Raw genomic sequence first — 16860 nt, forward strand, 5'->3', positions numbered from 1 at the left:
GAATCCTAGAGAATCAAGTTAAAAACTACTTGAAATAATGAACAACTTTGGCAGGGTTGCGGGATATAAAATAAACCCACATAAATCCTCGGCATTCCTGTGCATTACTGACAAAACCCAACAGCAAGAGATGGAGGGAGAAATTCCGCTGAAAGTTACTGTAGACACTATAAAATATTTGGGAGTCTATTTGTCAGGACAAAACCACAGCCTATATGAATATAACTATGAAACACTTTTCACACGAATAAAGTCAGATCTGAATAAGTGGAAAAATATCAGTTGCTCATGGTTAGGCCAAGCTAATATAATAAAAATGTCAATTTTACCTAAATTGATCTATCTGTTCAGTGCCATGCCAATCAAACGACCAAAAAATTATTTTACTGAGCTGGACACAATTATAAAAAGGTTCATCTGGAAAAACAAGAGGTCTAGAATATCTAGGGTATTAATGAAGGAAAATGCTAGAGAAGGTGGCCTAGCCATACCAGATATTAAACTGTATTACAGAGCATCAGTCATCAAAACTACCTGGTACTGGCTAAGAAACAGAGGTGTGGATCAGTGGAATAGGATAGGAATACAAGATGGAGAAGTCAACAACTATAACAATCCACTCTTTGATAAACCCAAAGAGGCCAGCTTCTGGGCTAAGAATTCACTATTTCACAAAAACTGTTGGGAAAGTTGGAGGATGGTGGGGCAGAAACTGGGCATAGACCGATGTCTTACACCATATGCCAAAGTGAAGTCAAGATGGGTTCATGATTTCGGAGTAGGGGCTGATGCTATGGGTAATTTGGGAGAGCAAGGAATAGTTTACTTATTGGATTTATGGAAAAGAAGAGAATTTATGGCCCAGCAGGAGATGGAGAGCATTGCAAAATGCAAAATAGATAATTTTGATTATGTTAAATTGAAATGTTTTTGTACAAAAAAAGCCAATGCAACAAAAATTAGGAGGGAAGCAGAAAATTGGGAGAAGATCTTTGCAACTAGTGTCTCTGATAAAGGCCTCATTTCTAAAATATACAGGGAACTGAGCCAAATATATAGGAATACAAGCCATTCCCCAATTGAGAAATGGTCAAAGGATATGAACAGGCAGTTTTCAGAGGAAGAAATTAAAGCTATCCATAGGCATATGAAAAAATGCTCTGGATCGCTGCTGATTAGAGAAATGCAAATCAAAACAACTCTTAGATACCACATCTCTCCTGTCAGATTGGCTAAAATAACAAAACCGGAAAATGATAAATGCTGGAGAAGATGTGGGAAAATTGGAACATTGTTGCATTGCTGGTGGAGTTGTGAGATGATCCAGCCATTTTGGAGAGTAATTTGGAACTACGCCCAAAGGGCCACAGGAATGTTCATACCCTTTGACCCAGCAATACCACTTCTAGGGTTGTATCCCAAAGAAATCACACAAGCGGGAAAGGGACCCATATGTACAAGGACATTTATAGCGGCTCTTTTTGTGGTGGCCAAGAATTGGAAATCAAAGGGATGCTCATCAATTGGGGAATTGCTGAACAAGCTGTGGTATATTAAGGTAATGGAATACTATTGTGCCATCAGAAATGGGGATGATACGGACTTCATAACAACTTGGAAAAACCTACACGACATAATGCTAAGTGAGCGGAGCAAGCCAGGAGAACACTGTACACAACCACAGATATATGGATTCCATGAGGACCAACCCCGACAGACTTTGCTCTTCTCGGCAACACAAGGTGCAGGCAGAACTCCAAAGGACTCATGATGGAGAATGCTATCTACATCCAGAGAAAGAACTATGAAGTTTGAATGCAGATTGAAGCACTCTTCATGCTCGCCTTTTTCTCTTCTCTTTTGTTTTTGTTTTTGGGTTATTTTTTTTGGTTCTGTTTCTTCTTTCTCATGATTCATTCCATTGGACATAATTCTTCTCCACAACTTGACTAGTGTATAAATTAATTCAATATGAAGTTATTCGTGGTAGTTATATGAGATTCCATGCCATCTTGGGGAGGGAGGGGGTAGGGAGGGGAGAAAATCTGGAACTCGAAATTCTGTAGAACCATCTGTTGTAAACTAAAAATAAAAATAATTATTAAAAAAATTCCAGGTCAGCCCTATCACATATGATTCCAGTGTGGGGGGCAGTGAATTCCATTCTACCACCTTCCAAGGTGGATTCAGTTAAGACTACTCATATAGAGCAAAGGAGATAACAATCCACCAGAAATATCAGGGTTGCCAAAATACTTTATTCCCTTTTATGTACCTCATCTCATTTCTGCCAACTAGAATTCCTTAACTGGAACCTATTATCAAGACAATTAGAAATTGTGGGTAATATTTCAAATACATATCAGAAGAAGGGTTTGGGAAGTGATTATGATGTGAGAAAATAGGTAATGACATTGAAGGGTTTTTGAGTGTAGAGGTGAGGAGAAGAGGAAGCTCATGACAGATCGCTTCAACTTTTACATGAAATATTTGGTGAGGTCATGTGTGTGCTGAGCAGGAAACAGGATGGTATAATTGGCTTAAGGAAAAAAGAGAAGGTTTGGACCAGATGGAAAGACAGTAGGGTGTGATTTAGGCATTACTCATATTTTGAGTGACTGACTGAAGCATCTGAACCACTAAAATCTAGGCCTTTGTGTATTCTGGGGCTCCCTAACTCCCATTTGGAGATAAGTATGCTGTATCTTTTGTACACTAAAACAATACTGATATCCAGAGTCCATTTGAACTCACCTAATATTCTTGAGGCTATGGATGTTTTAAAGAGACAGTTTTAGTGTAAAAAAAAAAAGGAAAAACAAATAAAACATAAACCCAAACATAAACAGACTCCTTTCTTCTCTTTTGGAGCTCTTACTAATTTTCTTCTGTCTCCTTCGTAAATACCATATCAACTTATGTTGATGATTCTCTTCCTGTATTTGTTAAATCTTAATAAAAATGTAAGTGAAAACACAATATTTGGGCATCAAATTCTTTCCCTGTTTGACTCATCTCCAGACAATAGATGCCAATTAACCTGCAGTAACCCATGGCAATTGGCTGCTTTTGCTGTTTTGCATTTCCAGCTTTCCCTTTCCTTTGTAAGCATTCAGTACCGGTCCTCATTAACCAACCTGAAGTGTAAAAACTGTGCTTTATTCAAACTCACCCACAGAATACGTTTTTTTTTTCTTTAAACACACATTAGAAAACTGAATACCTTTGCCAAACAGAATATTCCCCTTAATGGAAAAGGATGACTCCAGGACAAATTGGCAGAATTTCTATATGAATACTCCACTTGGTGAACCAAACAGTATGATTTCACAACCTTCAATTCTTCCCACTTTCTGCATGCTTACCGTTTTATCTTAGCATAATATATATTGATCCTGTCTTCATTAAAATTATTTAGGCTACATTTGCATACTCTTTTAGTTGATCCCAAATCGCAATCCCACTTTTTAAATTACCCAGCTAAATAATTTTAGGAAGAGCATTTTCCTCCTTCTGCAAGAGAAAAGTAAAAAGGCCAAGTAGAATTATTCCTGAATCTAAGTAACTACCTCAATTATTAGCTTACTTGGAACAAAGTATGCTGAAATTACTTGTGGCTAAAGACCAGTTCATAACCCTTCTAAAACTCACTAAGACTGAAAAATTAAACCTAATTCATATTTATTTCTGCAGCAGTTGGGGGGGCGGTTAGTGGTGTCTAAATCTGTTATTTCATTGGTGTAGGGAACTTCCAGAGAATAAAGTACATCTGTCAATGCAAATCAGTCAGCCCCTTCAACTCAACTTAGTGTCTTAATTGTTTGGAGACACTGAAAACATAAGCTAGTAATATCCAGGGTAGAACTTAAACTGAGAACTTCTTGCCCACGGGGCCAGCTCTTCATCTTATTCTACTAAATTGCTTCTTGCATTACTATTAAAAATATTTTAAAGTCATCACATTTCTAAAATTTACATAACATTTTCTTTTGCATTTGCCTAATGAATTTGTTATTTATCATATATTGTGGCATATACTCTATCTCTCCCCTTTTCTTCTCTCTCCAGTACTCTCCTGTCCTCTCCTCTCCTGTCCTGTCCTGTCCTGTCCCATCCTTTCCTCTCCTCTCCCCTCCTTTCCTTTCCATAGCATAGTCATGTAAGTAGCCTCCATGGGGAAAGGGATGTATTTTATGGAAACCTTCTATCTCCCTACAACACCTGGCACAGTACTTTGCTCACAGCAGGAACTTACTAAATGTTGGTTGTTTTGAATGATTAATTTATATGGGCAATTGAGACTTTTTTGTAGGTGTCACAGTTATTTTTTTCCATGTTGGAAATAATGGTCATTTTCAACAATTTTCAATTGACAAATAATTGTTTAAATAGTTGTGGTGGAGTTGCATTCTCTTCCTTAACCTTTAACAGTGAAAGGATATCATCACAGATTATTCTCAACATGAGTTCCTTCCTTCAACATGAGTTGGTTAATTTATGTTTCATTTCTTTTAAAAATAAACAAAGAGAGTATATAGCACACCTTATATCAGAATAACTGTTTATAAATGTTTTTTCATGCATAAGATTCTATAGTGTATAATCAAATAATTTCCAAATCAATTGCCACTTAAGGATCAGCTAGATGAATAAAGTAAAGATTTTGTGTTGCCCGAATTTTTCACAAGGAAATTTTGCAGTTCTTGGAAATGGAGACATATGACTTATGAATCCATTGGTGGCAAAATGCCATGATCCTCAGATAAATGATTCGTGACACAAGTGCATCCTACAATAATCATGCAGCTGTTATGTTCCCCAAAAGACTTTCTCTTCCCCTCTGTGCTGCTGAAGTCACTGAGAGCAAAAGTGAAGGTTCACATAAGCTGAACATATTTGTTTAGATAATACAAAGAGAAGGAAAAATATAGAATTTTTTTGGAGAGGCATTAGGGCCAAAGGACATTTTATTTCTATTATATGTATCTATCCCTCATTTCATTGTACAAATAGATTTGTTTAGGCAGAACTGACTCATTCTGAGTCAGGTTCAAAGCTCTCTTGCTGTTTTTTATTCATAGACTAGAGCTTGGCCAAAATAATCAATTAAATTTAATAAACATTTATTAATTGCCTACTATTTTCTAGGCACTGTTCTAAGTACTGAGGATATAAATAAGAAAAAGAAATACAATCCCTGTCCTCAAGGAGCTTACAATCTAATGATGGAAAACAACGCTCAGAGGCAGGAAAGAAGTGGAGCATACTAGGAGGTACTTGGCATGGGGAATAGTAGGGCATCTTCTTCTATGGAATTGAAACCAAGTATATCAGCAGATGCAAAGTAAAGTGAACTAGAAGTCCAATTTCTGCCCTCCATAAAGAAAGCTTTTGGGAAGAGAGAGGAGACTGAGGGAGGTGGCATCCAAGCTTAAGTTAGCAGTATGATGTTGACATTAGAAGAGATGAGCTTATCCTGGTAGGGGCATTTTGTTCTGTAGTTGAAACCAGGCAGACGAGCAGATGCAAAGTGGTATGAAGGGAGGTAGGGTCAAAAATTTAGCTAGGTTTGAAAGAACTCCAAATCATGTACGAACAATGCAACAACGCGCCCCCCCCCAACTTTTTTAAATCAGTTTGTCAGAGAAGTTCTTTTGTTGTTTTGAATCTGTTGCTCTTATGTTGCTCAGTACTTTCCTTCTCCTATCCCTCCCCAAAGCAACAAGAAAATCACCTACATACAGACACACCCTGAACTCTCTGGTGAAAAAATATAAGATGAATTATAAACCTTGTAGGAGATAACCTTAAACGTGTTGTACAGAAAGTAATCAGCTCATTTATCAGACACAAGCATTTGGCATTAGAGCACTGCTATGGCTCAGTAAAGTCTTCGAGGAGAGTTGGGAAAAGAATTACTGAATTGTTTAGGAAGCCTAATATTTGCTGAGTTTTTCTCCTTCCATGTAAGTTGAAACATGACCTTTTGGTCATCAAAAATTCGCAATTGTATTTCACTAAGTCTCAATCATAAAATGAACTTTTTAGTAAAGTGAAATTTGAGCAAAAAACTGAAAGTCATTGGAAAAATATCAATTATAAATTTAAACTTGTACTGAACCTTATTTCATACAAAGTTATTTCAAATTAATCAAATGCTCATAGAAGTATTTTTAAAATTCCTAAACTGAACATAAATTCCTCCTTATAGGTCTTGGTTCTATATCCCTTGCTACCATCCACCTGCTAATCATTTAAGAGCCAGGTGCAGAAGGGCTTGAGGAAGGAAATGAGGCATTAGTATTCTTATCTTCTGAAGGTACTCATTAAATCAGTGTTAGGAGGTGGTTAAAGCCCTCCATAAATAGGTCTGGAAGTCCTGGCAATTCACACCCATATTTTATAGTTGTCAAGAAATATTGTCATGAGCTCAAAATCACAGTGACCCTCAAAGTTCAAAGAAGTCCAAAACAGTTACAAAACACATTATCCATTTCACCAAAGGTGATCATTTATCACAGGGTACATGTGCCCTTGCAGTGTCTTTATTTATGCCTGTTTTCTTTTTTTAAGAAAGTCTTTGTGGATTGGAGTTTTTTTTTCTAGTGGCATTAACCAGAAGAGTGGACATTTCAGAATTGAAACTGAACAATGACCAGGGCTATGCCCTTGCCCCAGTTTAATGTAATACTTCTGTATGCCATTGACAATAACTGGATACATTTCTCTGCAGAATTGCCAATGAAATTTATTCTATCATGTGAGATATACAATAGTCCAGTTAACAAATGCTATTGGACATTTTATAGGCTCCAGAGTAGTATTACATCATATCTTAAGCAATTTCCTTTTCTTTTTCCTAGTTGCAATCCTATACAAAAACCCACTCGATCCATTTTGTTTTATCCTTTATGCTTCAAAGGAAAGGCACTGCAGTTATAAAAATCTCTATTAAATACTCTCCTCAGATCCAGCCAGCATTAGTAGTTTTACATTTTGATTTCCTTCCAGATTAAGCAGTTCTGTAGTATCCGCAGACCTCTTCTGCTAATGATGCTAACTTTTCACTATATTGTACTATTGTCTCTCTGTTTAGAATAATAAATTTAATTGCAACCCCTACATTTATCTACTTTCATATACTCGTATATATTTTATACTCTTTTATATAACATTATTTGTTTTCCTATTGCTTTCAATTCCAAATTGTAATGCACCAGAATTGCAAGTATTGTAATCCTGGGAGGCTATTTATGTGTGTGGGAGAATGTAGGGATGTGTGTAGGAATGGTTGTATATATGGAAAGAGTAAGAGACAGAAAAAAGGCAAAGTAAAAGAGACAGAGAGAAAGAAGAAGAGATGGATAGAAAAAAGAGTGAGAAAGTGATGGAGACAGAGAGACAGAGTCTCTGAACAGTAGCAGAATAGTACCAGACACACATCTTTATTATAGCAAGTTCTTGGCACGACATTTGTTAAGAAACTCATTTTGATTCATGTTATAAAAATGCACATGATTTCTCTCAGTGATTAATACTGCATGTTCAATTCCAGATGGAATAATGATTGATGTTTAGTGTCAGCCATGGTTGGGCACAGACCTTTCTACATGTCACTGGCTGTGACTATGGTGTGAATTTTTAATGCTGTAACAGGGAAAGAAATCAGTTTCCTTTAGTGAAATCTCCATTCTACAAATGTAGTGCATCCAACACCCAGAATGAAGAGCTGCAATGCAACAAGTAGGAGACTGTACTGTCTTCAAGAATAGTGGAAGTGCTATGTTACTAAATACAGGTCATTGTCATACCAGATTGCTGTCGACACCTTCAAGGGGAAATAACTGGAAGTGTGAATACTGTGCAAACTGCATAAATTAAAAAAAATAACTGCTACAGGTGCAGGCAATGTTGACAGTGCAGAAATTATATTTTCAACAAGGTGCTGCACCTGGGATCAGGAACTAAACCAAATGACCTTTCCAGGTGTTTTAATTCCAGATTTGCCTTTTGCCATTATATGTGATGGGTACACATATATTCAGCTCCCAAAGAAGGGATACAGAATTAAATCACTGAATCAGTGTTGGTCCAGTGCAAACCAATTTCAACTTTATTTTTGAAAGTTTTCGTAAGTAAGACTTCTGTTTAGACATTAAACATTAACAGTTTAACTTTTAGAACAGTACCAGATCAAGTGGAATAAATGAGTAGATGACCAGGGACAAGAGGGGGCTCCATCACTGCCTTATTTTTAAAGTTACCAAGTATTTCTTTATCAGGACATAAAATCATAGACTGATGTCATACATAGGCCCTTGCTCTTCATTGAAGAAAGTTGTAGAGTTAAACAAATATAAAGAAAAAGTATAGCCTATAGCCACTGTATAGTTGAAACTCTTTGAAGGCTAATTATAATCCATCAGTATTACAAGTAATCCTGGGAGGCTATGTATGTGCGTGGCAGTATGTGTGTGTGTCTGGGAATGGTCATATATACGGAAAGAGAAAGAGACAGGAAAAAGGCAAAGTAAAAGTGACAGAGAGTAAGAAGCACAGATGGATAGAAAAAAGAATGATAAAGTGATGGAGACAGAGAGACAGAGTCTCTGCCTAATGGCAGAATGAAACCAAGAAAGGATCAGGTATGGTTTTAGTATTTATTATTAAATTCCCAATGGAAACAATAGTTTAATTCATGTTAGTTCTAATTTTAGGTATTCACATGAAATATTTTGTAAGTGCACAATAGACTGTAGCTGCATTGTTTTTATTTTTATGATATCCCTTTTAATAAAATTAAATGACATTAGTCTAGGGGTCATCACTACCAAGGGATAGAAAGATTGGACAAGCTTTTACAAACTTCATATGAAAACCTCAAATTTGCCATTTCTAGATGCATTTTTTTCAGCTTCATTTATCTTTTTTTACCTTATTTGGAAAATATTTTGTGGTTTAGTGATGAACATTCCATTCTCCCTATTTGTTTGTCATGTGCATTGTAGGGAAGAAAGGAACAAGCAGCATTATGATTTTAAAAGAAAATGTTTGAATGATCTAACCTTGCAGTTGATCAAGAGGGTTCTTGGATGCTTCTTTGAGTAGCAGAACAATTTAATCTTGAAGTTACAGAGACTCTTGCAAATATTTACTGATTCCACGAAAATTAGGCAAGAAATGGTATGAAAATGGGAGTAAATTTCATATATATGTGTATATATATATGTACATATATACATGTAATGATACTATCTCTATCCACCTATCTATCTCTATCTTTTTATCTAATAGGTGGTTAACAACAAATACACACACACACACACACACACACACACATACACACACACAAAGAGCCCCGAATAGACTAAAATACATTTCCACTAATTAGTGCAAAATATAGGATTTGTATAATATCTGTAATAATAGGAAATTATTGCTGTCCATTTGATCCAAGCAAAACTTAAGGCACTTACAGGCTAGCCCAAAGACACATTCTTTAAGTCACTCAGGTATGGATGTACTTAAAGTTAATGCTAAAATTGCTAGTTTTAGTTAATGTCCCATTTATTTAGTACCTATTATATCTGACTTTTAGAAGGAATCATTGGACTTGAACGCCGGCAACGAGACTTTGTTCCTTTCCAGGCTTGTGACCAGTGAGCAGCCATGAGCAGCAAAGTCTCTCGGGACACTCTGTATGAGGCCGTGCGGGAGGTCCTGCATGGAACCCAGTGCAAACGGAGAAAGTTTTTGGAAACCGTGGAGCTGCAGATCAGTCTGAAGAACTACAACCCCCAGAAGGACAAGTGTTTCTCTGGCACCATCAGGCTCAAATCCACCCCCCGACTTAAGTTTTCTGTGTGTGTGCTGGGAGACCAGCAGCACTGTGATGAAGCCAAGGCTGTAGAGATCCCCCACATGGACATCGAGGCCCTGAAGAAGTTAAATAAGAACAAGAAATTGGTCAAGAAGCTGGCTAAAAAGTATGATGCCTTTTTGGCCTCCGAGTCCCTGATCAAGCAAATCCCTCGGATCCTGGGCCCTCATCTGAACAAAGCCGGCAAGTTTCCATCTCTGCTCACCCACAATGAGAATATGGTGGCAAAGGTTGATGAGGCTAAATCCACTATCAAGTTCCAGATGAAGAAGGTGCTGTGTCTGGCGGTGGCCGTTGGCCATGTGAAGACGACAGACGATGAGCTCGTCTACAACATCCATGTGGCTGTCAATTTCCTGGTTTCTCTGCTGAAGAAGAACTGGCAAAATGTGAGGGCATTGTATATCAAGAACACCATGGGCAAGCCCCAGCGGCTCTATTAAATCAGCATGCTGTTAAGAAATGGCGGAAGCTGCTAATGAATTAATAAATGGCAGAAGCTGCTAATGAAAAAAAAATTAATAAAAGGAATCATTGTTAATAATGAAATTATTGTATATCTTAACCCCCCAAAAAAGCGTGATACTGTGTAATAAGGCAATAATAAAGCAAACGTAAAGGCCTTCTAAGTTACACATAATATTCTTATAAAAATGGAACAAAATAACAAATTCACAAGTAGGAGGTTATAAGAAAAGGAAAGTAAACTTGATGTAGGGCACCTTTGCCAATAACAGTTCTTTTTTTTTTTTTTGCTTTATTTTGGATATTTTGCTGATTCTCAACACCTGAGTGTCTTACTTAATATATGTAACTTGGATGATTAAACAAACAAGTAGACAAGAAAACTCCTTACTAAAAAAGCCCTTATAGGACTTAACCTTATCATGACAGATATACTCACTCCTATTCCCTTGTCCTTAGTCCCTCTATGCTGATTGGTGGATGCCTCCTTTGTCCACTACTTCTTGATCAGGCTAAAACCATGCTCCATCTCATTCCCTGTATTTCTCCTCATCAACCATCACAGTCCCTATCACTCCCCACATACCCACTTCATACCTTCCACACCTTCCATGAGAGATAAGTAGAAGTGTGAATTCTATGCAAACTGCATTAAAAAAAAAAAAAAACTGTTACAGATGCAGGCCAAGTTGACAGTAGCAAAATGATTTCAAAGTAGGTGTTTCACCTGGGATTAGGTGCAATTTCTACTTTGATAATCTTAATCAGATCAAGCCTGATAATGTTCCTAGATAAAATATGTCAATCTTTTCCCCAATAGCCCATTAACTATATCACAAACTTTCTTAACCAAAATACTGCTCCCTGGCCATTACTCCCTTATTTGTTTAGTCCCCTATTACTGTTTAAATACCATGAAAGCAGTGACTATTTTTGCTTCTTTGTTTGAATTTCTAAAATTTAGTATACTTCTTAGGCACAAAGTAAATGTCTAGTAAATCATTTTCATTTATTTATTAAAATTTCATATCTGAAACAGACCTAACTGCTGAGGAAAAAAAAACTAAGGGTAGACTATTCAATTTAAGTAAAGATATTCCAAGAAGATTAGGCAAGCAATATAATCAAAATTTAAGGTGCCAACAAAAGAGAAGATTGATGAGAATGGAGTAGAAGCAATCTTATATTCCAAATCCCCGAGTAAGGAGTACAAGGTATATGTCAGTAGAATAGCAAATCCTCTTATAGAAATAGATCTTTTGGTATACATTAACCACTATTCCCCAACTAAGAATAAAGGAAGTCTATCCATTGAGATAGCCAAGGTTCCAGAGGATTCTTGGTCTTTTGTTCAGTCAGAGTCAGGATCCAAATGGTTATATCTTCCTTCCATGGTGGCTGGCTAAACCCTGCTTCCTCCAAAAGGAGGATACAAATGGTCCTCAGATCTTTTTATCCAGCCCTAATTTCTCTTCTGACCTTTAGTCTGAACTATCCAATTGCCATATGAACATCCTGAACTAAACATCTCATAGGTATCTTAAACTCAACATATTCAAAACTTTTTCTCCCAAGCCTTCCTCTTTTCCAAATTTTCCAACTATTGTCAAAGTGTTATCTTTCTTGGGGAATTCCTTAGCCCAGACATACTAAGATCCTGCTAGAGAGTAATTCTTCCAAGGTTTGACTGGAGTGCAATAAATGAAGGGGCTAGGCCAGATGTTAAAAATTTTAGTTAGTATCAGCTGATGGGCAGTTGCCAGGTCACTAACAACTCCAGAGGACAGAGGGGAGTATACATATATATATAGGGTTTTATATAGCTTTAGGGTAGAAGGGAAAAGGACTTCATCTTTTAAGGCTGCTCAGTCATTTCCTACTTTTGAAGGTGAAGTAATAGGAAAAAGTTTGGAGATGTGTTTGGGGTGGAGGTGAGGGGTAAGTGTTTTTACTTTAGAGTAATCTTAGCACCTTCCAAGATCAGTTCTCTTCCAACTGGGATGTTTCCAGTAGTTAATCTCAGACCATCTTGGTGGGGTAGGGAGTCCCTCGATAATCTCCTCAGAATATCTAGGTGGGGGCCAAACTTCCCTTAGAGATAGAATTAGCACAACCTATAGGCTGCAACTCTTTAGCCTGTAAGGCTACTCTTTCTGGAAAAATATTTTCCCCAAAAAACATAGAATACTAGTTTTTTTTTTTTATATATATATATTTCTGGAACATTCTCACTGTCTCACTGTCTCTCATCCCCTATATACACTCCTCTTCTCTTCTTTGACACTCCTACAACCATAGTCTTAGTCTTTCATCATCTCATTCCTGGAATATTACAATAGCTTTTTGGGTTCATCTTGTTGCCTCAATTCTTTCATCATTTTAGTCCATCTTTTACTCAATAAAGTGATCTTCCTTAAAGTACGGGTCTGTCCATGTGTCTACTTTGTTGTTGTTCAGTTGTTTCAGTCATGTGTGACTCAGTCGTGTGTGACTCTTCATGACCTCATTTGAGATTTTCTTGGCAAAGATATTAGAGTGATTTAACATCTTCTCCAGATCGTTTTACAGATGAAGAAACTGAGGCTAACAGGATTAAGTGACTTGCCCCAAGTCACACAGCTAGTAAACACATGAGGCCAGATTTGAACTGAGAAAGATGAGTCTTCCTAACTTCAGTCCCAATACTCTCTCCTATACCACCTAGCTGCCCCATGTGTGCCTTGCCCCTCAACACATTCTAGTGATTCTGTATAATGTGAATATGAATCATTTTGTTTGTCTTTTAAAGCCTTTCATATACTGGCTTCTTCCTATCTTTCCAGTTTTTTTTAATGCTTTCTTCCCCTCCATATACTCTGAGTTCCTTTCTGTTCATTACACAATATTCATTACCTTCCAACTCCAGGCATTTTCCCTGGCTGTCATTCATGCCTTGAATGTTCTTCCTTCTTGCCCATCTCTCCATCTTGACTTCCCTTTCTTACTCTAGGTTTCATCTAAAATCTTATCTTCTGCAAGTTTTCCCCTCCCTCTGAATGCTTGTGTATTCCCTCTAAGATTATTTCACTTTTACTTTAGATGGGGTGGGAGATATAGCAGTGGGCCTAGCCTTATACCTGAGATCAAGTCTAGCCCCAGATAATTACGTGATGGGTGACCATGAGTAAATCACAACTTCTGTCTGCCTCATTTCCTCAAATGTAAAATGGGGACCAAAATAGCATACATCATAGGATTGTTATGAGGCTCAAATGAGATAATATTTATAAATTATTCAGCACAGTGCCCTGGTACATAGTACATGCTTAATAAATCCCCTTGTTTTCCTTTCAACTAAATAAACATATTCCTCTCCTTCTCAATTCCTGATCTTATACTAGGCAATGCTAATATTCATATAGATTGTTCTTAAACTCCCTAACATCCCATTTCTTCAGCTTTGTAAGTATCATGACTTACTCCTTCACTCTACCTTGGCCACAGATAGGGATAGCTATTAGCTCTTGCCATTACCCACAGGGCATCCCCTAGTCCTGGAATCCTATCCTTTACTTTCCTTTGCCTCATTGAGTCCCTTCTCTTTTTTAAGATGCACTCCTGAATTAAGCATTTCCCAAGCCTCCTTCCTCCCGAACTCACTTGTGTAATGTGTATGGGGGTGGGGGGGGATGTTCATACACCTATATGTATGCACATGAATCTAGAGATCTTTATTATGCTATATATCTAATTATATACTTTTGATGCCACTCATTAAAATATGTTTATTGCAAGCAGCGATTGCTTTATTCTTCGTATTTGCATCTCCTGTGTGTCTAGCACAGTGTCTGTCATGTTATAGGTACTAAATAAATATTTGTGGATTATTTGATCAAGTCCATCTGCATGCATTTTACAGATGAGCAAGCTGAGACTCAGAGAGTTTCAATGACCTACCTGGGGTCACATATATAATACCTTTCTGACATGAGATTTAAACCCAGTTCTTCCTGACTCCAAGCCAGCACTCTCTTCACTCAAAGAAACTTCCCCTCAGTAATCAGATGGAAATGTTAGCAGAAAAATTCCAAAAGTCACCAGACTATCCAGAGGCTTCTTGATTGTCAGGGCATGAGCCAGATATTATAGAATGTGCCAAGGAGTAAAAGAACAAAAGGCCCATTTGGCCAAACTCCACTTGGAAATGAATGGTCTAAAAAGAAAGATACCTATCATCTCATCTGTGGACCATAAAGGAAGAGACATTTAAGGTTGAAAGACACTGATAATGAGTCAAGCAAAGGCCTATGAGAGCTATGACCAAATAAACAAAAATCATAGAATCTTCAAATTAGAAAGGAGTCCATAGACCATCTAGTCTAACCCATAATTAATAAAGAAGAACTTCTACAACATGCATAAAAATGGCCATCCATCTAGAAAGAAAATCTTCAGTTAGGGGAACCTGCTAGTAGAGTGCCAACAATTTTTTTTATGGTATGTTTAATTACTTTTCCCTAGAGTACATAGTTTCTGAATTTTTATAACCTCATTTCCTCTTATAAACAAACCCTAGAAATCTCATTATTGTGTCCTGCATTATTTGGCAATTGGTTAGAAAGAAAAGATCACAGACTCAGTCATTCCATGATGATACATCTTCAGTGGCAGATTCAAGGAACAAGATTTGTTTGAGTACACAGATAAAACAAAAGAACAGATTCATATTTTTGGACATTAGGAGAAAAGGAAAATGAGAATAAATAACATAGGAAACAAGTTTCCTAAATCAACGAACCTAAGGAACCAAGACACCAAAGAATGACATTCTTTCAAGTATTTCAAGGTGAAATTCAATGATCAGATGTAATTTAGAAAGTACTGAAAGATGAAAGCCATAAAGCAAAAGGTAAAGGTTCCCTAGATAATTTTTGAGGATGAACTGGAATTCTCTGAAAGGCAATACAATTCACTGAGGCTTAAGATTAGCTGTTAGGATCATAGGTTGTGAGTTAGAAAGAACCTGAGAGGTCATGTTATCTAACTCCTTCACTTTATAGATGCTTCACATCAGCAATTCTAAGCACCCCTCTTATTTGGTACTGTACAAATATCCCCTCAGACAAGGAGATAAAAAGGCTTCATTGTTCTAGTTCATCCCAATTTTCTGTCTCTCCCAAAGATGGAGTGTACCTTTCCCCAGATTTGTGGTCTCCTCTTAAATTTTTCAAATACATTGTCTACAATATCATTATATACTTTGATTGACAGAAATTTACGGCAAACATGTTTAGGCTTTGTCCTTTTATTCTAATGGGCCATGCTCCAATGCCCATGTGCCTTTAACAAACTATTTCAATTAATTATTAGTAAATTTTTGTGCTATCTCTTTCTACTGGCATGCAAAATAATAGAAATTCTGCTGATGACAATAATTTTGTCAGAGTCCATCAGAATCCTGTCTGCATACCAGAACTAGTATTTCTATGATTTTGTTGCAAATTCCCCCTCCATGGCAATCCAAGGACAGGAGGACTAGAGTATTAATATAAATCTATCTGAGCCCCTCTTTGGAAGTGATAGAAAAAAAAATAAGAAATGGATTTAGAATCAGAAGACTTAAGTTTAAATCCTGACTCAGTTAACTAGGGGTGTGGATAAGTCACAAAATTATTCTGAAATTCCATTTTCTCATCTGCATTAGAGATGATATGAATAATAATTTCATGACCTACCCCACCAATCTGTTGTGAGAAGAGTACTTTGAAATCCTTAAAGTGCTACATGAATGTGAGCTATTATTTATTATAATTTAATGGATTCATTTGCCTCAATAGTATTTTGTCCTTGATATCTCTTTCTCTGGCACCTTCTCTCATCTTTCCTGTATTTCCAAACTAATCCAATAGTAAATCCCAAGTAGTATATATTATGCTAATGTTCCATTTGTTTCATAGTCGAATATTTCAAACAGATGGATATCCCTTGTGACAAAGAATACAAAATTGTTCAATTTCAGCTAGAGACTATGGAGATCATTCTCCTAAAATCTCTCTTAAACAGTTAACCAGAGCTTTTTCAGGCAGTTGCCAAGTCCATTTCACAAAACTATCTGATAAGAGTCTCATTTGACTCTGCAGGGTTTCCTGGATGAATGAGTATCTCTATAACTGGCTATCCTCTGAAGCATTCTTGATCTCCATCATGAAACAGTCATTTTACAAGACAGCTTCTCCCTTTACAGCCTTTCTCACTATTCATTCTGCTCCACTTCTGCAGTTTACATTTTCTTGATCTCCTTTCTATGCAAGAGACTGTGATAGGCAGGATCCTTGCTCTCATAGATACTAGTCAATACACACATCAAAGTGTTAATGTAAGGAGCCTGTTCTCAAACAAATAATGCAACTGATAACTGCTCAGTTCATCTCACTCCAATGTCAACTTTCTTTGGAATATGAAAATATTAAATCCATTTTTATTTTTAAAGTTATGTTCTTCAATATCTGTTATGAAGAACCTCCTTGGATCTGTTG

At 36.9% G+C, this 16860-nt stretch overlaps 1 protein-coding gene across 1 annotated transcript; it reads left to right on the forward strand.

Moving 5' to 3' along the window:
• Positions 1–9653: 9653 nt before the first annotated feature.
• LOC118833736 (60S ribosomal protein L10a-like) lies at positions 9654–10323 on the forward strand. The gene has a single exon (XM_036741122.1). It carries the CDS (start codon positions 9670–9672, stop codon positions 10321–10323), a length of 654 nt encoding a protein of 217 aa, XP_036597017.1. The 5' UTR covers positions 9654–9669.
• The last annotated feature ends 6537 nt before the right edge of the window (positions 10324–16860 follow it).

This window comes from Trichosurus vulpecula, chromosome 1, assembly GCF_011100635.1.
Source record: "Trichosurus vulpecula isolate mTriVul1 chromosome 1, mTriVul1.pri, whole genome shotgun sequence".
NCBI lineage: Eukaryota > Metazoa > Chordata > Mammalia > Diprotodontia > Phalangeridae > Trichosurus > Trichosurus vulpecula.

Coding starts and splice junctions, on each gene's coding strand:
- LOC118833736 (XM_036741122.1), top strand. CDS start 9,670: ATGAGCAGCAAAGTCTCTCGGGACACTCTGTATGAGGCCGTGCGGGAG.